The sequence below is a fragment of the Theropithecus gelada genome, chromosome 16 (genome assembly GCF_003255815.1).
Source record: "Theropithecus gelada isolate Dixy chromosome 16, Tgel_1.0, whole genome shotgun sequence".
In the NCBI taxonomy this organism is placed as follows: Eukaryota; Metazoa; Chordata; class Mammalia; order Primates; family Cercopithecidae; genus Theropithecus; species Theropithecus gelada.
In genome coordinates, this window is record NC_037684.1 from 59,828,301 (window position 1) to 59,854,050 (window position 25,750).

General features: G+C 51.5%; 1 protein-coding gene across 5 annotated transcripts in view; it reads right to left on the bottom strand.

Moving 5' to 3' along the window:
• The window catches only part of TRPV3 (transient receptor potential cation channel subfamily V member 3), a 48,764-nt gene that overhangs the window by 8,811 nt on the left and 14,203 nt on the right, over positions 1-25,750 (bottom strand). For all 5 annotated transcript variants that reach the window (XM_025362909.1, XM_025362913.1, XM_025362912.1 and 2 more), the window contains 9 exons: positions 24,690-24,844; positions 23,754-23,930; positions 16,097-16,237; positions 12,752-13,032; positions 9,851-10,027; positions 8,664-8,822; positions 7,873-7,974; positions 6,072-6,145; positions 3,400-3,565 (listed from right to left, as the gene is read on the bottom strand). In XM_025362909.1, the coding sequence (XP_025218694.1) occupies positions 3,400-3,565; positions 6,072-6,145; positions 7,873-7,974; positions 8,664-8,822; positions 9,851-10,027; positions 12,752-13,032; positions 16,097-16,237; positions 23,754-23,930; positions 24,690-24,844 (1,432 nt within the window). The remainder of the gene's footprint in view (positions 1-3,399; positions 3,566-6,071; positions 6,146-7,872; positions 7,975-8,663; positions 8,823-9,850; positions 10,028-12,751; positions 13,033-16,096; positions 16,238-23,753; positions 23,931-24,689; positions 24,845-25,750) is intronic.

Here is a 25,750-nt window from a genome sequence, read left to right on the forward strand (position 1 = left end):
CACGGTCCCCCGATCTTCCTGCTTCCCACCCTCTCCCACCTCCCCTGCAGCCATCTCCTCACTCACTTAGGCCACTCTCCCTTCCCCAGCCAAATCCTCCTGATGCTCCAACACTCAGCTCTGAATCCCACCTCCTCCAGGAAGCCTTCTGTTTCTGCTCTAGCCCCAGGTTCTCTTCTCCCTGTGATTCACCCTGTGCCTTTCACCATAGGGTCTCACATCTGGAATCCTCACATTCCTGGGGGCAGTGGCATGCTGGAGCCAGCTCAGAACAGCTCGCAAGAGCTGATCGTTAAATTCTCATGAAGCTTGTGAGCTGGTTGTTAAACACAGCCATTATTCAGAACTAAATCAAACTTTCAGTTACAAGATGAATAAGTTCTGGGGATCTAATGGACAGCATGATGGCTGTAGTTAACAATACTGTGTTGTGGACTAGAAATTTGCTAAGAGAATAGATCATAAATGTTCTCACCACACAAAGAAATGGCAACTATGTGAGGTGATGGGTATGTTAACTAATTTGAAATTGGGAATCATTTCATAATATATACCTATATCAAATCCTCACATTGTATATCTTAAATTTATACAATTATATATGTCAACTATATCTCAATAAAGTTGGGGATAAGGCCGGGTGCAGAGGCTCATGCCTGTAATCCCAGTACTTTGGGAGGCCGAGGCGGGCGGATCACAAGGTCAGGAGATCAAGACCACCCTGGCTAACACAGTGAAATTCTGTCTCTACTAAAAATACAAAAAATTAGCCAGGCGTGGTGGTGGGCACCTGTAGTCCCAGCTACTCGGGAGGCTGAGGCAGGAGAATGGCGTGAACCCGGGAGGCGGAGCTTGCTGTGAGCCGAGATCGCGCCACTGCACTCCAGCCTGGGCGACAAAGAGAGACTCTGTCTCAAAAAAAAAAAAAAAAGAAAAAAAGTTGAGGATAAATTATTATTTGTATTGCCAAAAAATTAAACCATATAAACTTACAATTAAATAAAGTAAGTTATATTTAAAACAGAGACAAGCCGGGCGCAGTGACTCAAGCCTGCAATCCCAACACTTTGAGAGGCCGAGGTGGGTGGATCGCCTGAGGTCAGGAGTTGGAGGCCAGCCTGGCCAACATGGCAAAACCCTGTCTCTACTAAAAATACAAAAATACAAAAAAAAAAAAAAAACAAACAAAGGTGGCACTCACCTTTGATCCCAGCTACTCCAGAGGCTGAAGCAGGAGAATTGCTTGAACCCAGGAGGAAGAGGTTGCAAGGAGCCTAGATCGTGCCACTGCACTCCAGCCTAGGAGGCAGAGCAAGACTCCATCTCAAAAAATTAATTAATTTAATTAAATAAAACAAAGACAATAAATGTTCAAAACTCATCCCTGTCTAGTTATTTCACTATATTTACAATTGTGTGTGCTTTTGAGGTTACTTATCTCTACCATAGCCATATGGCGGGAATTCTAGAGTGGTGTGGGTCTGCATGTTTCTCCCTAACTCCACGTCCAGTAACATAATGTTGGTAGCTGGAAACTGGCCCTGGGAGAAGAACAGTAGTCTGCCCTTCTCTTCGATTTCACTTTCTGCAGTTTTGGTTGCCTGTGGTCAACTAAGACCCAGAAATCTTACACACAATACAATATTCTGAAAGAGAGAGACAACGCTCACCTACTTTTATTACAGTGTATTGTTATCGTTGTTCTGTTAGTTATTGCCATTAATATCTCTGTGCCTAATTTATAAAATACATTTTATAAATTCCACATAGCCAGTTGAGTCTTAAAATCATTTGCTGCTTCCCCCCACCCGCCCCCAGCACTTTGGGAGGCCGAGGCAGGCGGATCACCTGAGGTCAAGAGTTGGAGACCAGCCTGGCCAACATGGTGAAACCCCATCTCTACTAAAAATACAAAAATTAGCTGGGCCTGGTGGCGCACACCTGTAGTCCCAGCACACCTGTAGTCCCGCTGGGGCGGGAGAATTGCTTGAGCCCAGGAGGCAGAGGTTGCAGTGAGCCAAGATCGCACTATTGCACTCCAGCCTGGGTGACAGAGCGAGACTCAGTCACAAAAAAAAAAAAAAAAAGCAAAAAATTATTATAAGACTCAACTGGCTAAGTGAAATTTACAATAAACTGTATTGTATAGTATATTTTCATTATTTGCATAGATGTATATGTATAGGAAAAAACAGCATATTATATAGGGTTTGGTACTATCTGCAGTTTCAGGCATTCATGGGGGGTCTTAGAACATTTTCCCCAAGAATAAGGCAGGGCTACTGTATTTACATCATGAAAATTAGTAAATGCCACAAATCAGAGATTGATTGACTCATTGTTTTGTTGATATCTAGATCTAAATGATTTAAGACAGTAATGGAGAAACTATTAATCCAGATCAAATTTAAAATGTGTTCTGTCTACAGCCTTTACATTGTGTATAGCACAAAAATACCAACAGAATAGTCTTCTGATATTTGCAAACTAGTATCCAATTCAGCAAAGAAGTTGCTCACATCATTGATAAACAAGTAAAGTTCAACATAAATCTTAATTGTTTTAATCACTGCTTATAAAGAAAAATCTCAACCAACATTCATATCTGAATAGCAGTCTTCTGTCAATTGCAACCAAAAGTTGACAACAAAAACTAGAATTCAATAAAAAGCAACAAATAGGCCGGACGCAGTGGTCACCCCTGTAATCCTAACACTTTGGGAGGCCGAGGCGGGTGGATCACCTGTTCAGGAGTTTGAGACAATCCTGGCCAACATGGTGAAATCCCATCTCCACTAAAAATACAAAAATTATCCAGGCATGGTGGTGCATGCCTGTGATCCCAGCTACTCTGGAGGCTGAGGCGGGAGAATTGCTTGAACCCAGGAGGAAGAGGTTGCAGTGAGCCAAGATCGCACCACTGCACTCCAGCGTGGGCAGCAGAGCGAGACACAGTCTCAAAAAAAAAAAAAAGCAACAAATTATTCTAAGACTTGGCTACGTGGAATTTACAATAAACTGTATTGTATATTTTCATTATTTGCAAATTGCGTGATACACATCCTTTACATAGTAAACTGTATAAGTGTATGTGTATACGTACATACACGTATATATATACATATTCCACCCACACACACACACACACACACAGAGCGGTTGTTAAATGTTTACCAGCACGCCACTGCCCGGGGTGAGAACATTCCTCCACGAAGTGTACCCCTCCCCAGCGCCCCACAAGCCTGGGGGATTTAAGGTCTGGACACGTAAAGCCTGACCGAAAGCAAAGGGAGCGCATGGCATTTGGGAGAAAGAGCAGTGACCTGCCCCTCTTCCTCTCCAGATCTCAGCTTCCCCATCTGAAAAAGGGCCCTCCCGCCGGCACAGCTCCCAACGCACCTTCTGGATCATGACGCTGTACATGCCCATGGACTGGAACCCCCTCGTGTAGTAGAGCATGTTCGCCCAGCCCAGGGCCATGGCCAGCACGAGGCAGGCGAGGTACTCTTTGTAGGCAAACAAGTACAAGAAGACAGACAGTATCACAAGCACAGCTTGGATAAAACTGTTCAGGAGACACAGGAAACACGGGCCTTACTTACTTCTCAGCATCAGGGCAAAGATATGCAAATCCCCCAAACCTCCCTTAAACCCCCTGAGCAGTCACCCCCGTGACGGATGCTGAAGAGACCAGAATCAGGCTGCCTCAGATCCATTTGGCTACCATAGAATTCAGCCTGTAGAGACAGCACCAGATGCCAGTCACAGCAAGTGGTAAGCTGATTGCAGCTGGTGGGGACTTAAAAAAAAAACAAAAAACACACTTCCACAGGGCCGCAGAAGATTCTAGAGTGCTGCCCCAGAGGCCATATATTTTTTAAATTACCCACACGGGCCTGGCGTAGTGGCTCACGCCTGTAATTCCAACACTTTGGGAGGCTGAGGTAAGAGAAGCGCTTCAGGCCAGGAGTTCAGGACCAGCCTGAGCAACATAGTGAGACCTTGTCTCTACAAAAAAAAAAAAAACAAAAGTAGAAAAATAATCTAAATCACCCACGTAATTTCTGATTCCCACGTCGATTTGAGAACTACTGGAGTAGACCGAAGATGTGGTAAATGATTGCATTTTTAACCAAAATGACAAAAACTGCCAATATCTATACTTATAAGCCAATTATAACAAAAGTCCCCCAAACCCTACTTTTTAAATCGTGGTGGTTTCTTTGGGTGGGGGGGGGCTGCAGGCAGAGACAGAGTCTTACTGTGTCACCCAGGCTGGAGTGCAGAGGCACAATCTCTGCTCACTGCAACCTCTGCCTCCCAGGCTCAAGCGATTCTCCTGCCTCAGCCTCCCTGGTAGCCGGGATTACAGGTGCCCACCACCACACCTGGCTCATTTTTGTATTTTTAGTAGAGATGGGGTTTCACCATGTTGGCCAGGCTGGTCTCGAACTTCTGACCTCAGGTGATCCACCCACCTTGGCCTCCCAAAGTGCTGGGATTACAGGCGTGAGCCACCTCGCCTGGCATTAAATCTTTTTAAAGTATGATATATGCTAAGTGAAATAAGCTAGATGACTCCACTATATGACTCCACATATGAGGTACCTGAAATAGTCCAATTCACAGGGAAAGAAGGAAGAATGGTGGTTACAGGAGGCCAGGAAAGGAGAGGAACAGGGGCTGTTGTTTAATGGGTATGGAGTTTCAGTTTTGCAGGACGAAAACAGGTCTAAAGGCTGCCCAACAACGTGAATGTACTTCAAAGTATTAATTTGTATGCTTAAAAAACGGTTATAATGCTAACTTTTATGTTACGTGTATTCTACCACAATTAAGTTTTGTTTGTTTTTGGTTTTGTGGTTTTTTTTTTTTTTTTTTTTTTTGAGAAGTAGTGTCGCTCTATTGCCCAGGCTGGAGTGCAGTGGCACGATCTAAGCTCACTGCAGCCTCCGCCTCCCGGGTTCAAGCAATCCTCCTGCCTCAGCCTCCTGAGTAGCTGGGATTACAGGTACATGCCACCACACCCGGCTAATTTTTGTATTTTTTGTAGAGAGAGGGGGGTTTCACCAGGCTGGTTTCGAACTCCTGACCTCAGATGATCCACCCACCTTGGCCTCCCAAAGTGCTGGGATTACAAGCACAAGCTATCGTGCCTGGCCCACGGTTTAAATGTGTTTAAGTACAATATATCGCAAACATACAAAATCAAAATCTACTCCTACACAGTCATATGCAGACATCAGGATAAAAACACTGTCTTATAACATCAGGCAGTTTCCGAAATTATAAAACAGCTAACCAAAGTCACAACGCAGGCACGGTTGTAAGAGAAACCATCGGATTCATCAACTGCATTTTAGACTGAAACGAGGAAGAATGTCTCCCTCCACGCTAACAAAACAAATAAGAAGCAGAAGAGGCCAGCACGGGAGCTCACGCCTGGAATCCCAGCACTCTGGGAGGCCGAGGCAGGCAGATCACTTGAGGTCAGGAGTTCAAGACCAGCCTGACCAACATGGCGAAACCCCGTCTCTACTAAAAATATAAAAAGTAGCCACGTGTGGTGGCGCACGTCTGTAATCCCAGCTACTCGGGAGGCTGAGGAAGAAGAATTGCTTGAATCCGGAAGGTGGAGGTTGCAGTGAGCTGAGGTCACACCATTGCACTCCAGCCTGGGCAACAAAAGTGAAACTCCATCTCAATTAAAAAAAAAAAAAATTCCGTAAACAGGACTGCTAAGCCTGTTCCTGCCTTCTCTACTCCAGGCTGCCTTCTGCCTGGGGCTCTGTGACGGGTGAGTCGGCCATCACCACCTCGGCCTCCCAGAGTGCTGGAATTACAGGCATGAGCCACTGCGCCCGGCAGCCCTGACGTTTTCTGACCCTCTCCATGGGCGTCTACGTGTCTCCTGCGGGGAGGAAGACAGGAGAGCCCTGGCGTGTAACCACGGCAGAGTGACTGGGACACGGTGGCACGGCAGGCTGGCTGTTCCAGGGGGACGCGGCAGCTGCCATACAGGACGTCAACCTCGCCTGTGAGGCGATAACCGAGGGGCCAGACCTACTTACAAGACAAAGTGAAACCAGGCATCCGAGAGGATGGACTGCAGATCCGAGGGTCTCAGCAGGAAGATGGCAATGCCCTAAGGCCAGGAAGGAAAGACAAACTGCACCCTCTGCATGACTCTCACCGGGGAGCTGATTCTCTGCATGACCCTCACCGGGGAGCTGAGCCTCTGCATGACCCTCACTGGGGGGTTGAGCCTCTGCGTGACCCTCACCGGGGAGCTGATTCTCTGCATGACCCTCACCAGGGAGCCGAGCAGGGGGTACTTCCCCAGCACCAAGACTCAGTGAGGGCTGAATGCGCAAAGGCCGGGCTAGAGTCCAGGTGGCGGATCTGAAAGGGGGCCTGTGCCTGGGGGGCGTAGGCACCTCCACGGTGAAGGTGAATGCTCCCTCCAATCTTCTCACCTCCCTCACTCCTTACCCCATCCTCACCCCAGAACCTGCAAAGCGGTACTATCACTGCAGCCACCTTCCACTCCCCAAATCCAGCCTAGCGTTCCAGCCTCCGAGCCTTTGCTCATGCTGTTCCCCATACCCACCCTGTAATGACTTTGTCCTCGTGCCCAGTCCTACCCCACCAGAATAAGTGCCATCTCTGCCTTCAAGCATCTCTACCATTCCCTGTCCCCAGATAAAAGTCACCCCCTTCCTCTGAACACTGATCTGAACCCACCTTAGGGTCTTTTTTGGTCTATCATAAAGTCTTGATGTTTATGCCCATGCTATGTCCCCCACCAGGCTGTGAACTCAAAGACAGCAAACTCGTCCCATCCCTGTCACCTCCTCCAGGGCCACACATACATAGAAGGTGCTCAGATTATATGTGTTGATTCACTGGATGGATGGATGGATGGATGGATGGATGGATGGATGGATGGATGGAAAGATGCATGGATGGATGGATGGATGCATGGATGGATGGATAGATGGAAGGATGGATGGATGGATAGAAGGAAGGAAGGAAGGAAGGAAGGATGGATGGATGAATGGATGGATGGATGGATGGATGGATGGATGGATGGATGGAGAGATGGAAGGATGGATGGATGGATGGATGGATGGATGGATGGAGAGATGGAAGGATGGATGGATGGATGGATAGATGGAAGGATGGATGGATGGATGGATGGATGGATGGAGAGATGGAAGGATGAATGGATGGATGGATGGATGGATGGATGGATGGATAGATGGAAGGATACATGGATGGATGGATGGATGGAAGGATGGATGGAAGGATGGATGGATGGATGGATGGATGGATGGATGGATGGATGGATGGAAGGAAGGATGGATGGGTGGATGGATGGATGGATGGATGGAAGGAAGGAAGGATGGATGGATGGATAGATGGAAGGATGCATGGATGGATGGATGGATGGACAGATGGATGGATGGATGGAGAGATGGAAAGATGGTTGGATAAAGGATAGAAGGATGGTTGGTAAGGATAAGCGGGCATGTGAATGGATGAATGAGTGGCTGAGTCCATGAAAGAGGGCAGGTGATCAGATGGGTGGATGGGGGTGGAAGAGGACAAGGGACACTGAGTGGCTGGGAAGGTAGATACATGGTGGATAGCTGGGCAGATGGATAGGGAAGTAGATGGATGAAGTAGGTAGGATAGGCCAGTCTTATCCATTTTTTCCCATGTTATCACTCAGAAAGGTAAGGCTTGGGAAGGAAATGCCTCCCTGAAGCCCCCCAGCAGTAATGGCAGAGCAGAGAGGGATGGAGGCCAGGCCTGCTATCACCTGCCTGCCTCGCGGGGCAGTCTAGAGGGGCCGAGTGACCCACTCACCTCTTTCACGGAGATGCACGTGGCCCAGATGAGTACGAACATCCTCCCGAGGAGCTGCAGCCACCCCATCTTGTGCGTCAGGGCCAAGGGGTGCGGGAGGGCCTGGAGGGATAGCAGAGGGGTGGTCGGAACAGGGAGTAAGGTGGACTGGGCTGGCACCAACTCTACAGGGACCAGAACACTCAAGCCAGGCGGGAAGCCAGCATGAAACCCGATCTCTGTACAGAGCAAGAGAAGGAGGAGCAGCTCCCTGACCCCACCCTCCCCACCCTTGATGGAAACCCGAAACTCTACGACGATGAGTATCAGCCAATCGGTGCTAACAACCCTCACACTCCATTGCAATAGCCTTTCCAGAACCCATTCATATCCGGACACTCAACACGGCCTCACCGCACCATTCAATAAAGCCGAGGCTCTGTGCCCCACGTGACGCATGGGAAGCCGAGGCCCGGCGGGCAGGGAGAGCGTCCTCCCATTTCCTGCAGCCCTCACAGCAGAGACACCCAGTCAGTTCTATATTTTGACAGAGACCCTGGTCAGGGCCTGAGTCTCCGAATTCTCCAACTTTCCCCACAACATGGGTCTGCCTGGAACTCAGCATCTGGAGCTTAGCCCAACTAAGCACTGAAGACTTATTCAGTCCCCTAGAAAACGTGAAGGACAACTGGGGAACCCCATCCAAATCTCCTGGCCTCTCTGGGCCTCAGTTTTCCCATCTGCACGTGGGGCAGCTCCAAGCCCCTCCAGCTCTGATCGCCCCATTTCTCCCCTCCACGGGGCCCACGTACCTCCTCCTCCCGGGGGCGGTAGTACGAGACGAGGGTCAGGGTGATGTTGTAGAAGAAATAAAAGCAGAAGGACAGAAAGAACATGTACTTGGCAAATTTCTTCCATTTCATCCGCAGCAGCGTGTGCAGCGGCTCCAGGGTCAGCATCTCATGCCGGTTCTAGGGGTAGAATGCCACCAGTCACCATGGAGATGAGGGAGACAAGGAGCGACCGTTTGCCAAAGGCCTGTGGGAGCTCTGAGGCAGCGCCGCCCCGGCAGAAGGGGTCCATCATCATGCCCAATGGACTGGTTTGGCTGGAAATGCTGGGAGGGCGATTTCCCGCTCCTGAGGCTCCTCCCCGCGGTACTCAGGCAGTAGTCAGAGGCCGCAGGAGCCTGGGCTTGAGGACTCGATGCACAGCAGAAAGTGGAGGATAGAAGCGGGCAGGAGGTAGTGACAGGGGTTCCAGCCCCAGTTTGCCCCTCCTTTGCTGTGTGACCTTAGGACAGCCCCTGACTCTCTCTGGGCCTCAGACTCCTCACCTATAAAACTCCTAACAATCCCTGTCCTACCAACCAGGCTGCCGTGAGGGTCTGGGAAGACCCAAGGCAAGGAGACTCTGGGAAGCATGACTCTCGGTAAAGTATGAAGGAGGAAGACCCAGCCTGCTGCCTCACTTCCCCCAAGAGCTGAATACCTCTCATAGCTGCTCCTCTCTTCACCTCCGGTGGCACCAAACTCTCCCCTCTAGCCTCCTCCAGGAAGGCCTCCCTGATTGCTCCTCAGCGCACCCTCTGACCCTCATTTGGGACCAGGTTTTGGGGAAGAAAGAATTCTAAGCCTGGCCATATACACCAACAGGGGGGTGGGAGAGAAACAATACGGAAAGGATCAACCCCAACCACCCTGTCACCCACACCCACACCCAAACAGCCCCGGATACTGGGACCGGAAGACCCCCACCTGCCCCCACCACCACCACTCAGGTCTACAGTCCAAGGTCAACCAGGAAGAGGCGGGCCCAGCATCTGTCCCAGGCCTCGCCCTTTCTGTGCCTGACTCTGCCCACTGAGGCAGCAGAGTGGGGGATGCAGACACGGGGGGGTGGAGCTGGCAGCACTGGGTCTTCCCAGCGTCCTCGGAGCCCCTGGCCTGAGGTCCAGCCCTCTGTTCCCTGCCCTTCCCTGCCTGCGCAGGAGACCCACGTCGATGTTGGTGTTGTAGACGGTGATTTCCAGCACGGAGTTGTCCGTGGTGGTGTCCACGTTGGTGAGGTCGTAGAGGGAGGACGACACGGGTCCGTATGCCCAGTCAGTGAACTTCCTGGACAGGCTCCGGAGCCGCTTCTCCTTGATCTCACGACTGAGGATGTACTTCAGGATCTGGGACAGGACGAGGAACAGCTGTCAGCTGCAGAACAGGGGCTTGAGGCCAACAGGGCTGGACCAGCCAGAGGCGGGCTGGGCCCAGGAGATACTCCCGCCCAGGATGGGTGGAGACCTGCCTCTGCGCCTGGCGCCATGGCCCCTGGGCCCCGTCTTTATCTGCGGAATGCGCACACAGCTTGCTGTTCTGCCCATCTCACTGGGGGATGTGAACACCGGGGACAAAAGCTGTGAAGGTTCTTCGAAGGCTGCAGCAAGCTGCACAATCGGCTTGAAACGCCTCACGCCAGCTGGGGCCCCAGTTCAGTGAAAACTCCAGGCACGGATGATTTTTTAGAAACAGTTTCCGTTTGCTCTGGACTTGAGGAGAAGCCAGAAGTGTTCTCAGTGTCCCCAGCCCACCATCAGCCAAGACCCTTCCAGCTGCGGCTCACCACTCTGGCCAGACAGCTGGTGACGAGAAACGCCACGCCCCACAGGGAGGCCCGCAGGACTTCGGTAGGTCAGTGATCCTCAAACTCTGCTGCATGTTGGGGTCGCTGGGAAACTTAGAAATTCCCACAGCATGGGCCAGGTGCGGTGGCTCATGCCTGTAATCCCAGCACTTTGGGAGGCCAAGGAGGAGCGGGTCATTTGAGGTCAGGAATTCGAGACCAGCCTGGCCAACATGGTGAAACCCCATCTCTACTAAAAATACAAAAATCAGCCGGGCGTGCGGGTGCACGCCTGTAATCCCAGCTACTCAGGAGGCTGAGACAGGAGAGTCACTTGAACCGGGGAGGCGGAGGTTGCCGTGAGCCAAGACTGTGCCACTGCACTCCAGCCTGGGCGATGAAGTGAGAGTCTAGTCTCAAAAAAAAAAAAAAAAAAAAAAAAAAATTCCCACAGCATCTAATGAAATCAAAATCTCCAGGGTGGGACCCAGGAGACCTTCCTGGCTAGCTCCAAAGTGCAGGCTGGATGCAGACCCGCTGTCTCTGGTTCCTACTTCCAAAAAGCTGAGCCCTGGGTTACCCCAGGATGAGACATGAGCTTCCTAGGGCACCAACTCAAGACCCAAGAGGAAGGGACTGTTGGGAAGGACAGTGTCAGAGACCTGGCTTCACAAGACCCCGTGGGTTCTCATCCCATCTGTCATGACAGCCCAGGCAGAGAGCTTCTAGGGATAAGGGCCAGGTCTCTCCGTCCCGCACCCCAGCCTATAAAAGCCCCAGGACGGTGGCCAACCTGGGTAGCATCCAGGAAAGTTTTTTGGAGGACACAGAACAGAGGAGGGAAGCGGGGGACAGGTGCCTCCCCCAGGCCGGTCACAGCGGGCACATTGTCCCCCAGAAAACAAGGGGGTCCTGGGGCCATGCTCCATGTAGGAAGCCTCCTCCCTGGGCTGAGGTGGCAGGGACAGCACCCGCCACAGTGGCACACAGGGAAGATGGCCTTGGAGAAGGCTCCTTCCGCAACCACAAGCTGACTCTTCAAAGCCCCAGCAAGCTGTGACCCTGAGGGGAGGCAGGAGCTGCGGGGAGGCAGACAGACAATTCCTCCTCTGTTGAAGCAGTTCTCCATCTCCTCCTCCCCCACAGGCGAATCAAAAGGCCCCTTGTGGGCCCCAGGCCTGACCACTTGGGACAGGACCAAGGCCCTCGGGGCAGCTAACCAGGGAGGCGGGTACCCTGAGGCTGGCAGAGCTGCAATTACTTAACAGCCACCACCCCCCAGTGTCCTCTGGTGGCGTCCCAGGAGCCACAGCCTCCTCGCAGAGGAGTGAGACAGTGAGGCTGAGGAACACACTTGGACCCCAGAATCCGTCCCCTAAGAACGTCTCAGACCAAGCCATGACACCGGTCCCTGAAAGAGATCCGAGCCCAGCCCTGCTCAAGTCTTCACCAAGGCTCCCAGCTAAGCCTCGGTTATCTCAGCCACATCACACAAGGCAAGAAGGGCCCAAAGCAGCCACACTCTCAGCTGGGGACACGGCACAGAGTTCCAGCCGGACAGGCTGGGCGCGGTGGCTCACGCCTGTAATCCCAGCACTTTGGGAGGCCGAGGCGGGCGGATCACAAGGTCAGGAGATCGAGACCACAGTGAAACCCCGTCTCTACTAAAAATACAAAAAATTAGCCGGGCGCGGTGGCAGGTGCCTGTAGTCCCAGCTACTCGGGAGGCTGAGGCAGGAGAATGGCGTGAACCCGGGAGGCGGAGCTTGCAGTGAGCCAAGATCGCGCCACTGCACTCCAGCCTGGGCGACAGCGCGAGACTCCGTCTCAAAAAAAAAAAAAAAAAGAGTTCCAGCCAGACAAACAGGCTGGGGTCTCTCCATAACTGGGAGATGGCAGCATATTAGCTCTGGGCCTAGAGCAGCCATTCTGGAACTCCCGTCCCCGTGAGAAGCAGAAGGCCCCAAGGGCCACCCACTCAGCCCTGCTGGGGCTTCTGTGTCACCTCAGCCTCAGACTCCCCCAGCCTAGGGACAAGAGATGGAAACGCGGCGTATTAGGGACTGAAGTCTAGAGAGTGGGCTGCATCTCACCAGCTCCGCGTGGCCCCTCAGAACAAACCCGCCTCGGGCCGCCAAGCCACTGCATTTCTGGACCTAAGTCTGGGACCTTCTCAAGGCTGAGGCTGTGGTCTCTGAATCCCCAATAGGGCCCCTGGCGCTGAGAGAGTGGCAGCTGTGCCTCCTGACCTCCCGACCTCCCGCTTCCCCACGCCCCATGGCCCCACCTCGGCCTTGCCCATCTTAGCGGCCAGCTGCAGCGGCGTGAGGCCATCGTTGTTGCGAGTGGTCTCCAGCTCCCAGTTGCCACTCCGCAGTAGGATCATGTCGTACATGCGCTTCACAAAGTCGTTCTGCGTCTTGAAGTCCTCGGCCACGGTCACCAGGGCATGGAGGATGTTGTTGCCCCGCGAGTCCTGCGAGGTGATGTCTGTCTGCTCGTGGTCCATCAGCAGCTGCACAATCTCGGGCTGGTTGGTGCAGGCTGCCAGGGCCAGGGGCGTCTCACCTGGCGGGTGAGCACATTGAAGCTTGGTTCTCTCATGGGCCAGAAGCAGCGTCCCCCAAGACCCAGGACTGGGGCCCGTATCCTATCTCAGCAGGACTGGCAACTCAGGTTCCCTGGCCCTCTCCCCATCTTCCGCTTCTATGGAGAAGAGTGAAGCTAGATCACTGCGGTAGCCTCCTAACTGGCCTCCCTGCCTCCACCCTGGCCTTTTAATCCTCTGCTCAGCACAGCGGCCAGATCAACCTGCTAGTGCCTCTCCCAGAATGAAAGCTCAGGTTCCAACGGCAGCCCACTAAGCCCTGCATCCTCTGACCTCCTCTCCCCATCACTCACTCCCTCCGGCCACAATGGCCTTCTTCCACCTCCTCCAACAGGAGGCCCCGGGGCCTTCGCTCGTCTATCCCCTCTGCCTGTAGACAGTCGAGTCACTTACTCCCTCACCTCCTTCATGTCTTTGCTCAAACATCACCTTTCAATGAGCCACCCTAAACACTGTTTAAAATTAAAATCCACCCTCCTCTTGCCCCAGACAGAACTCCTCATTCCTTGTCCTCTGCTTTACTTTTTTTTTTTTTTTTTTTTTTTTTGAGACAGAGTCCTACTCTGTCGCCAGGCTGGAGTGCAGTGGTGCGATCTCGTCTCACTGCAACCTCCACCTCCTGGGTTCAAGCAATTCTCCTGCCTCAACCTCCCGAGTTGCTGGGACTACAGGCGTGCACCACCATGCCCGGCTACTTTTTGTATTTTTAGTAGAGACGGGGCTTCCCCATGTTGGCCAGGATGGTCTTGAACTCCTGACCTCGTGATCTACCTGCCTCGGCCTCCCAAAGTGCTGGGATTACAAGTGTGAGTCACCGCACCCGGTCCACTTTGTATTTTTTAAGAGCACTTATCATTTTGCATCATACTATATAAAATGCTTATTTATAATGCTTGTTACCGATGGTCTCTCCCTGTCTAGAATGTAAGCTCCATGAGGGCAAGGATTTCTGTTTTGTTCAGTGATATATTTCAAATACCTAGAACAGTACCTGATGTAGATAGTAAGTGCTCAATAAATGCTTGTTAAGAACAAATAAGGCAAGTGACTCACATGAGGTCACACAGCAAGCCTGGGACACGACCAGTCCTGGACACCAGGTCTTCAGCTGCCTCCCCTCTCCTCACCCCACCCAACAAATGCTTCCCAACACCAGCTCCAACCAGGTCCTATGCAGGACAATGGGGACACACTATGAACTGGACAAGACCCTGTTTTCCAGGACACCCACACCTGGACACCCAGGGCTGCCCAGAGCGCAGACTAGCTAGTCCTGCTGATCAAAAAACCACCCAGAAGGTAATCCCAGCTACTCAGGAGGCTGAGGCATGAGAATCACTTGAACCCAGGAGGCGGAGGTTGCAGTGAGCCAAGATGGTGCCACTGCACTCCAGCAGCCTGGGCAACAGAGTGAGACTCCATCTCAAAAAAAAAAAAAAACCACCCAGAAGAGAAAACAGATGGGTGATCATCAGTCAGGCAAGACTGGGTGGAAGGAGGGGTCTCCTCTGCAACAAAGTTGCACAGAGAAATTTTTGAGTGTGACAGAGCCATTTGTTCCCTGTCCTGATTGCAGTGGTGGTTAATCAACTCGAGGACGCATTGTGAAAATGAACAGAACTGTCCTCTAAAACGGGTGACTTTCACTCTATCTAAATTATGCATTTCATTTTTTTTTTTTCCTAGAGCATCCTAACCCCAGTCGCTTCTGGACTCTGTGACTTGTCAGGCAGGGGAACTCTGCCTTCTCACTCTTGACTACCTCTCTGTAGTCCTGAGAAGCACTGGGCCCGGGCACAGAGGTCAGAGCTGGAGGCCAGGACATCTAAGTCAATGCCCTGCTACCCCGGGGCAAGTCCTTTCCCTTCGCAGAGCCTTCTCCTCGCCTGTAAAATGGGGCTCCCTCCTCAGCCTCCCTCCCAGGTCTCTGTTCTCTCAGAGGGCTGCCCAGGACAACGCTTCTAAGACCACCAGGTGACACTCCCAGAACATGGACTCCTCCCCCAACACCTCCTCCCAGCCCCTCCTTCTCTGGTCCACCCTGGTGTCCTGCTCAGATGGACATGCCCAGCCTCCTCCCCTCCCAGCTCTGTCTTCCGGGGCACCAGAGCCTCTTAAGGCAGGGGCAGTGAGGGTAGAGGTCAGAGCGAGGTGGCCCCTCCCTTCCTCCCTCCTTCCTTCCTTTCTCTCCCTCCTCCCTCCTTCCTCCTCCCTTTCTCCCTCTCCCTTCCTCCCTCTCCCCCCTCCTTCTTCCCCTCTCCCTTCCTCTCTCTCCCGCCTTCCTCCTCCCTCCTTCCTCCCTCCCCCTCCTCTCTTCCTCCTTCCCTCTTCCTTCCTCCCTCCTCCCTCCCTCTCACTCCTCCCTTTCCCTTACCCCTCCTCCCTTCCTCCCTCCTTCCTCCTTCCCTCTTCCTTCCTCCCTCTCCCTCCTCCCAGTCCCTCCTCCCTCTCCCTCCTCGTCCTCCTTTTCTCCCTCCTTAGTCTTTCCCTCTTCCTCCCTTCTTCCTCCCTCTCCCTCCTCCCTCCTCCTCCCTTCCTCCCTTCCTCCTTCCCTCTTCCTTCCTCCCTCTCACTCCTCCCTTTCCCTTCCCCCTCCTCCCTTTCCCTTCCCCCTCCTCCCTTCCTCCTCCTTCCTGCTTTCCTCTTCCTTTCTCCCTCTTCCTCCTCCCTCTCCCTCCTCCCTCCCTTCCTCCTTCCCTCTTCCTTCCTTCTTCCTCCCTCTTCTTCCTGCCACTCCCTCCTCCCTCTCCCTCCTCCTCCCTTCCTCCCTCCTTACTCTTTCCTTCTTCCTTCCTCCCTCCTTCCTCCCTCCTTCCTCCCTGTCCCTCCTCCATCTCCCTCCTCCTCCCTTCCTCCCTCCTTCCTGCTTCCCTCTTCCTTCCTCCCTCTGCCTCCTCCCCTCCTTCCTCCTTCGTCCTTTCCTCTTCCTTCCCCCCTCCTCCCTCTTTCCTTCCTCCCTCCTCCCCCACTTCCTCTCCCTCCTCCCTCCTCCCAGACTCCGCGCCAGGCGGGGGCGGCACCCACCGAAGTAGAAGCCTTCGTGCTGGTACTTGGGGTTGAAGAAGGCGCCCTTGGCGTGGGCGTTGACGTCGGCGCCGACGGCGATGAGCACGGCCGCGATGTCCCCCTGGCGCCGCTCGATGGCGATGTTCAGCGCCGTCTGCCCTGCGGACCGGGCCGGGACGCGCGGAGCCTCAGCGCCGGGAACCGGGGCCTCTTGCCCCTCCCCCGTCTCTGGCCTCCATGCCCTCCCCGAACCCATGGGGACATCAGAGCTCCGGTCTGTGTCGCCGGCTACCAGGAATCCCAGCCTCATTCTTTGCTTCCTTCCTGCCTGCGCGGACCGAGGAATGTGTGTGGAGCGCCTGCTCCGCGCTCCGGCCCCAGGTGAGGGGGTCAGGGGTGCACAAGATGCAACTTCGATTATTTTCCTCAAGAAGCCCGCAGTGTCACTGAGAACCAGGCGCTACGATTCAGAGGGGTGCCGGAGCTGCGGTACCCAGGGGGCCCTTCACAGCCAGAGAGCGCCAGGGGGCTTCCCGGAGCTCTCTGACCTGGGACCTCAGAAGTTTGGCCAGGCTGGGTGGGGCCAGCTCATCAGCCAGGGTGAGAGGGCAGAGCTTATGCTAAGGGCCAGAGTCACAGAAGGCCTTGAATTAGGAAACTGGTATGATGAGACTTTGGTGTTTGGTGCATGGGTGTTTTCAGACCCCTCTGGCTGCATAATTGGAGGATGTGTTAGAAGCAGCCCAGACCAGTGAAAGAAATGATGAGGCCTGTAATCCCAGCACACTGGGAGGCCAAAGCAGGTGGATCACCTGAGGCCAGGAGTTCAAGACCAGCCTGACCAACATGGTGAAACCCCGGTCGCTACTAAAAATACAAAATTAGCCGGGCGTGGGGGCGATGCCTGTAATCCCAGCTACTCGGGAGGCTGAGGCAGAAGAATCACTTGAAGCTGGGAGGCGGAGCTTGCAGTGAGCCCAGATCACACCACTGCACTCCAGCCTGGGCAAGAAGAGTGAAACTCCATCTCAAAAAAAAAAAAAAAAAATGAGGCCTGGACTAAGGGGAGGTGGAGGGCACAAGAAGGGTGGAGAAAGGAGGAAGCCCAAAGACCCTCAGGAGAAAGAGCCTTCAGGATGCCCAGCTGGGGAGAAAGGGGTCTCAGGTAAGATGTAGGTATCCGGCCCTGGTGGTGGGTGAACGATACGCTGGTGACACAGCAAGAGGAAAGAAGGGCAGAGGAAGGGACACTAAGCCTGCTGGAGACCAGAGAACTTCCAGATGGAAGGGACCAGAAGGCTGGAGCGGGAGAGGGTCTCAAAATGCACCAACAGAAACAGCATTTTCCAAAGAGCTGCCACAATGCCATGAACAAAAATAGTGTTGGTGGATTAAATAACTAAGCTTTAAAACAAATTAGAAAGTTGGTTTATAGCTAACCTTTTGGTCAGGAAGACCTTCTTAAGCAAGATCCAAAAGGCAGAAACCATAAAGAAAAGGCTGACATATTTGTTTACATAAAGGTTTTTGGTTTTGGGGTTTTTTGGTTTTTTGTTTGTTTGTTTCTTTGTTTGTTTGACACGGGATCTTGCTGTGTCACCCAGGCTGGAGTGCAGTGGTGTGAGCATAGCTCACTGCAACCTTGAACTCCTGGGCTCAAGCGATCCTCCGGCCTCAACCTCCCAAAAGCTAGACTTTCATATTTTGCATAAGAAATGCTCTAAGACATACAGTTAATCAAAAAAAAGCAACTTGTAGACTACAGACATGATGGTACTGTTTTATGTTAAATAATTAAGTAAATAAAACTATTTCTGTGTACATATATACACACACATGTGTGGACTACAGGCCTGCACCACCGCTCCTGGCTTATTTTTAAAATTTTTTATAGAGACAGGATCTTGCCGTGTTGCCCAGGCTGGTCTTGAATTCCTGGGCTCAAGCAATCCCCCTACCTCAGAGATATCTATATTCCTGAATGCATCCTAATGAAAGTTAAAGACAAGTGATAGGCTGGGGAAAATATTTGAGATATATAAAAAGGCAATGTGTTTTTGGACCGGGCACGGTGGCTCACACCTGTAATCCCAGCACTTTGGGAGGTTGAGGCGGGTGGACCACTTGAGGTCAGGAGTTCGAGACCAGCCTGGCCCACATGGCAAAACCCCATCTCTACCGAAAACACAAAACAATTAGCCGAGTGTGGTGGCACACGCCTGTAGTCCCAGCTACTTGGGAGGTTGAAGCAGAAGAATCACTTGAACTCAGGAGGTGTAGATTGCGCCACTGCACTCCAGCTTGGGCTAGAGAGTGAGACTCTGTCTTAAAAAAAAAAAAAAAAAGGCGGCCAGGCGCGGTGGCTCACGCCTGTAATCCCTGCACTTTGGGAGGCTGAGATGGGTGGATCACGAGGTCAGCAGATCGAGACCATCCTGGCTAACACAGTGAAACCCCGTCTCTACTAAAAAATACCAAAAAATCAGCCGGGCGTGGTGGCGGGCACCTGTGGTCCCAGCTACTCGGGAGGCTGAGGCAGGAGAATGATGTGAACCCGGGAGGCGGAGCTTGCAGTGAGCCAAGATCGCACCGCTGCACTCCAGCCTGGGCGACAGAGCGAGACTCCGTCTCAAAAAAAAAAAAAAGCAATGTGTTTTTAAAAGTCTGTAATATATTAAAAGCACCTACGAATCAATAGAAAGACAAACAACCTAAAAGAAAACGAAGATGATCAACAAGCACCTCACAGGGGAGAAGACACACAGTAAATAAACAAAGTGAAAGATGTTTGGAATCAGTGGTGATCAGGAAAATGAAAATTAGAACCTAAAGAGTTAACCCTTTCCACGCCAGACTGGAAAAGACCAAAAAAAAAAAAAGGATAATTTGCAGTATTAGTGATGAGTAGGAAATGAGTATTTCTGTAGTCTGTTATGGGGAGAGAGTAAATTAGTATCTTTTAGAGACAAGTTTGGCAATAACTATTATAACTTTTATTTATTTATTTAAAAAAAATTTTTTTTTTGAGACAGAGTCTTGCTGTGTTGCCCAGGCTGGAGTGCAGTGGCACAATCTCGGCTCCCTGCAACTCCCGCCTCCCAGGTTCAAGCTATCCTCCTGCCCCAGCCTCCCAAGTAGCTGGGATTACAAGCGTGCCCCACCACGCCCGACTAGTTTTTGTATTTTTAGTAGAGATGGGTTTTCACCATGTTGGTCAGGCTGGTCTCGAACTCCTGACCTCAGGTGATCCTCCCGCGTCGGCCTCCCAAAGTGCTGGGACTACAGGCATGAGCCACCACACCTGGCCACTATTATAACTTCAAATGTACATGCACTTGAACCCAAATATCCCAATTCAAAATATTTTTTAAAACAAGGCCGGGCGCGGTGGCTCAAGCCTGTAATCCCAGCACTTTGGGAGGCCGAGACGGGCGGATCACGAGGTCAGCAGATCGAGACCATCCTGGCTAACACGGTGAAACCTCGTCTCTACTAAAAATACAAAAAAAAAAATCATTAGCCGGGTGAGGTGGCGGCGCCTGTAGTCCCAGCTACTCGGGAGGCTGAGGCAGGAGAATGGCGTGAACCCGGGAGGCGGAGCTTGCAGTGAGCCGATCGTGCCACTGCACTCCAGCCTGGGCGACAGAGCGAGACTCCGTCTCAAAAAAAAAAAAACAAAAAACAAAAAACAAAACAAATGTGCACCTGTGCACAGGGTCATAGACAAGATCGTGCACTGTGAGAGTGTCACAACAACACGGTTGGAAACACCTGAGTGTCTGTCAATGGCGGAGTGGTGAAATTAGCCAGGGTGCGGCCGCAACTGCAGACCAAGCTGGTGAAAAGAAGCTAGACTTTCATGTTTTGGCATAAGAAGCACTCTAAGACATATAGTTAATCAAAAAAAAACAACTTGTAGAATATAGACAGTATGATACTATTTTATGTTAAATCAGTAAAACTTTTTCTGTGTGCACATATACACACACATATGTCAAAGGCCTAGAAAATTCCTTTTAAGGAATTTTCTATATATGGGTAAAGGACTTTAAAAAAAAAAACTTATGTAAAATGCTGGGCTGCTTTACAATGAAACTCTAAGCCAGGCGCGGTGGCTCACTCCTGTAATCCCAGCACTTTGGGAGGCCGAGGCAGGTGGATCACCTGAGTTTGGGAGTTCGAGACCAGCCTAACCAACATGGAGAAACCCTGTCTCTACTAAACATACAAAATTAGCCAGGCATGGTGGTGCATGCCTGTAATCCCAACTACTCAGGAGGCTGAGGCAGGAGAATTGCTTGAACTCAGGAGGCAGAGGTTACGGTGAGCCGAGATCATGCCATTGCACTCCAGCCTGGGCAACAAGAGTGAAACTCTGTCTCAAAAAAAAAAAAAACAAAACTCTATTCATGTGATGTGGATGTAATTAAAAATAAATTGTTAGGCCAGGTGCGGTGGCTCATGTGTATGATCCTATCACTGAGAGGCAGAGGCGGGAGGATTGCTTGAGCCCAGGATTTACAGACCAGCCTGGGCAACATGGTAAAACACTATCTCTGCAACAAATAGAAAAATTAGCCTTCATAGAAACACTAACAACCTTCTTTTATTCACTGATTCAAAAAATACATACTAAGTATCTCTTATGTGAGACCCTAAGGGCACCAGGAAATCAACTATAGTCTCAGCTACTTGGGAGGCTGAGGTGGGAAAATTACCTGAGCCCAGGGAGGTCAAGGCTGCAGTGAGCCGTGATCGTGCAACTGCACTCCAGCCTGCCCAACAGAGTGAGACCCTGTCTCTAAATAAATAAATAAATAAAGTAAAATAATAAAAATAAACTGTTATATTGAATCTGATGATGGATGTATAGAGGTTTATTATGCTAATATCTTAACGTTATGTTTAAATTTTTTATAATAAAAATGTCTTCATTGAAGAATTGCTTAAAAAAGTAAAATTCTGAAGGCCTCTGATAAAATGCTTTAAAATGATAAAAGTTGTGATTGGTTCCCCTTAGCAGCACGGGGAGGAAATATTTGCCCTTGCCCAGTGGGGAAACTGAGACTCAGAGAGGCAAGGTAGTTGCCTGTAGTCCTGGCTACCGGGAGGCTGAAGCAGGAGAATCACCTGAACCCGGGAGGCAGAGGTTGCAGTGAGCTGAGATTGCGCCCCTTCACTCCAGCCTGGGTGACAGAGCGGAACTCCATCTCAATAAATAAATAAATAAATAAATAAATAAAGTCACTGCTCTAAATAAGGTAATTTTAGATTAAAAATGCTATGAAAATAAATGAAGGTAGTGTGACAGAACATGACTGGGGAAGGGCATCTTTAGAGTGGACAGCCAGAGTGGTCACCTTGGGTCCTGCCCAAAGTGTGGAAGAATGCTACTCTGCTGGTCCTGGAGCCCCTCTGCTCCAGGTGGAGGAAATGCTGAGAGGAAGGAAGGCACCAGCAGACGGGTCAAAATGGTGGTGGGGTTGGTTTCCAGGGAGACAAGAATAAATGGCTTCTCCTACCATTCAGAGAGAGAGGAGGTGCCCGCAGCCCCCTAGACCTCCTCGCCCCAGCAAGAGGCAGATTCATGAAAGGAGAGGGAAAGGGGAGGTTGAGAACAGGGAGAGGTAAGGATTTGTGACCAGGACAGCAAAGCCTTCATAGAAACACTAACAACCTTCTTTTATTCACTCATTCAAAAAATACATACTAAGTATCTCTTATGTGAGACCCTAAGGACACCAGGAAATCAACTATAGGCAACAGACTTCATCCCTGCCCTCAAAGGAAACATGTTGCTAACAAAGGATAGCTCATAAGTCCTGCAATGCTGACAAGAAGAAAGGAGGAGACAAAGGGGACTGAAAAGGGAGAAGAATTAGGACAAGCAAGCTTGAGGCACTGGCCTGAACCTCCCTGTCTACAGGACTACTGTCAACTCCCTAGAGACAGGCTGAGAATGTGATATGGTTCATCCGGTTTCTCTCTTTGCATTGGCTACCAGGGAGCTCCGTGTGCAGTTTAGCACTCAGCTGCAGCAGTCTTCCCTAGGTTTCCTCTCCTCTACTCCATACCTTCTAGTTTGTCACAATCCTTGACTTGTTCTTATATATAACAAAAAATGCTTTTGAAAGCCTGCAGAGTTCAAATAATAAATCACAGTTTGTGACCTTTCTCCCATGAGAAGGGTTAAGGGCCAAAGTTAAACTCCCACCTGGAAAAAGCTAAAATGTGGCAGGGCGTGGTGGCTCACGCCTGTAATTCCAGCACTTTGGGAGGCCAAGGCAGGTGGATCACCTGAGGTCAGGAATTTGAGACTGGCCTAGCCAAATTGGTGAAACCCCATCTCAACTAAAAATACAAAAAAATTAGCCAGGCGTGGTGGCGGGTGCCTGTAAGTCCGATTACTTGGGAGGCTGACACAGGAGAATTGCTTGAACCTGAGAGGCAGAGGTTGCAGTGAACCAAGATCGCGCCATTGCACTCCAGCCTAGGCAACAGAGTGAGACTGTCTCAAAAAACAAAAACAAAAAAGCTCAAACATCTAGTGCCCCCAGCATATCAGCAAGATGGCATCCAATTATAATTAAGCCAATCATTTTTGCCACAAGCACCTCATAAGACCCTAAAGCGCTGTTGACTGACTCCAAAACTCGAATAAAGACACATCTCACTGATTTTCCCCAGTGGATTTCCTGGGAGGGAGCCACTCTCCCAGATTTGCTCTCCCAGCACCATCTCTGGCCCACTTACAAAGAAATCCACAAAATTGAGACCCAGTTGGGGACAGTTGATGATGATGATGATGCTAACTGTGGACTTTTGGTGGCCCCTGCCCAGCTGTCTTGCCTCACTTCCAGCCTTCTTTTCACTGCTCAACCATGTGCCAAGCTCAGTCCCATCTTGGGGCTTTTGCCCTGATCCTTCTCATCATGTCAGCCTCAGGCCAAAAGCAACCACTCTGACTGTCCACGCTGAAGTTGCCCTCCCCTAGTCACTTTCTGTCACACTATCTTCATTTATTTTCATAATATTTTCAATCTAAAATTATCTTATTTAGAGCAGTGATTCTTTCTTTCTTTCTTTCTTTCCTTTTTTCTTTCTTCCTTTACTTATTTATTTATTTTGAGATGGAGTTCTGCTCTGTTGCCTAGGCTGGAGTGCAATGGCAATCTTGGCTCACTGCAACCTCCTCCTCCTGGGTTCTGGTGATTCTCTTGCCTCAACCTCCCAAGTAGCTGGGATTACAGGCACCTGCCACCACGCCCGGCTAATTTTTGTATTTTTAGTAGAGACGGGGTTTCACCATGTTGGTCAGGCTGGTCTTGAACTCCTGACCTCAGATGAACCACCCGCCTCAGCCTCCCAAAGTGCTGGGATTCCAGGCGTGAGCCACCGTGCCCAGCCTTAGAGCAGTGACTTTAACCTGTGTTGTTCACCAATGCATGCCCATGCCAAAAACAATGCCTGGCATAGAACCAATGCTCAAAATTATTTGCAGAATGAAGGAAGAAAGAGAGGGGTACCTGAAGCTTCCCAGGCACCATGCTACATGCTTGGGGCTCCTCAGTGGCAGCCGTGCCTCCACGTGGCCTGGCCAGCAGTGGCCCCGCGGCCCCGCACCCTCGCACCCTCAGAGACTCCTGTCTGCACAGCCCCTCTGTGGGCAGGATACCTTCGTAGGCCTCTTCTGTGTACTCGGCATTGATGAACCTGCCCAGGATGTCGTTCTCTTCGGCAAAGGCAAGCAGGACCCGCACGATCTCCTTGGTGTTGGGGTTGATGTTTAACAAGGCCTTCATCAGGCAGGTCTTCCCCGTGTCGGAGGCCGTCAGCTTGTGCATGAGGAAGTCTGCAGGCAGGGCCGTGGGACGGAGCTACAGGCGGGGCCCGGCTGCCCTTGGCCCTCCCAGCTCAGAGGGTGTGGGAGCTGCAGCCGCAGACCTCAAGCCCCTGCTCTACACCCCTGCTCGCAGGTCTCACACTTGGCCGCTCTCCTCCTCCCTCTCCAGCTGTTCCTCCTCCGTCTCCTTTGCTGGCTCCTTGCTCTCTGTGGCCCATGGGAGCCTTATCTGAGGCCTTTTACTCTTTCCCCACGGTGTGGCTTCCCACTGTCCACCCCAGAACCTCTGTCTCCAGCCTGCCCCCTCCTCAGGCCTGCAAATAAAGCTCAGCTCATGGCCTCCCCATCAACCTGATACTGCACTGGTCCCTGAGACACCCAGGGCTCCACCAGCCACCAGGCTACCAAAGTCTACATGGCACCATGCTGGACCCCCTGTCCCTCACTCCCCAGGTCCTCAAGTCCTGCCCGTGCTACTGGCTGAGGAGCTGCCCGGAACCGTTCCCCTTCTCAAGCCCTGCTTCAGGGTCCCCGCCCTGCCTGAACAGTGGCCTTCTCCAGCTTCACCCCCCAGCTCTCGTCCGACTCTCACCTGCCCAAACCTTTCTGTGGTTCCCCATTCTCCTTGGAGTCAAGTTCAAAGTCCCTCGCCAGAATTCAAGGCCCCTCACACTCCAGCCCCACGGGTTGGTGAGGGGAGGGGAAGATGGGCACCAGAAGTCAAGCGGGGCCCCAGCCCCGTACCCTCTGCCAGGCTCAGACACTCACCAGGCACATCCTCGTCACGGCGCCGCCTGCAAAGCTCCTGCAGCTCCACCAGCAGCTCCACCAGCTCCTCCACGCAGCCCTCAGACACGGCTGCAAAGATGCGCTTCTTCAGCCGCCTCTTTTTCCTCCTCTGCTCTTCCTTGGCCAGGTGTGCACTGAGCCAGAAAATGTTTCCAACTCACCACACACGTCCTCTCAAGCTCAATCTCTCCTTTTCCCCGCCAGAGCTGCCTGCAGGGCGCTGCACCTGCCACCAACATCTCCCATGCCTATCACAACGCCTGCAAACCCCTGGGCTGTGTGGACCCATCAGGCTCCCCTTGTAATCCACATGCAATCACATTCTGTCAAAATACCTGTATTTGGCTGCATGCAGTAATGATCAGGAAGGATCTATGCCTGTTAATAGACATTACCTTGAAAATATGAGATTTCATATTTTATGTTGTTTGAACTTTTAAAATCTATCCCTCCCTGTCCTCCCACTCCAGGTAAGTAACCGTGGTAACCGTTGATGTCTCCTTTTGTTTCTTTTCTTTTTTGAGACAGAGTCTTGCTCTGTTGCCCAGGCTGGAGTGCAGTGGCGCCATCTCGGCTCACTGCAAGCTCCGCCTCCCGGGTTCATGCCATTCTCCTGCCTCAGCCTCCTGAGTAGCTGGGACTACAGGCGCCTGCCACCGCGCCCGGCTAATTTTTGTATTTTTAGTGGAAACAGGGTTTCACCATGTTGGCCAGGATGGTCTCGATTTTTTTTTTTTTTCCTTCTTTGAGACAGAGTCTCGCTCCGTCCCCCAGGCTGGAGTGCAGTGGCGCCATCTCGGCTCACTGCAAGCTCTGCCTCCCGGGTTCATGCCATTCTCCTGCCTCAGCCTCCTGAGTAGCTGGGACTACAGGCACCTGCCACCACGCCCGGTTAATGTTTTGTATTTTTAGTAGAGACAGGGTTTCACTGGGTTAGCCAGGATGATCTCCTTTTGTTTCCATGTGTTCTTGCAAAATGCATATGGATATTGGGCACACGTATTTTGTTTCTTTTTTTTTTTTTTTTTTTTTTTTTTTTT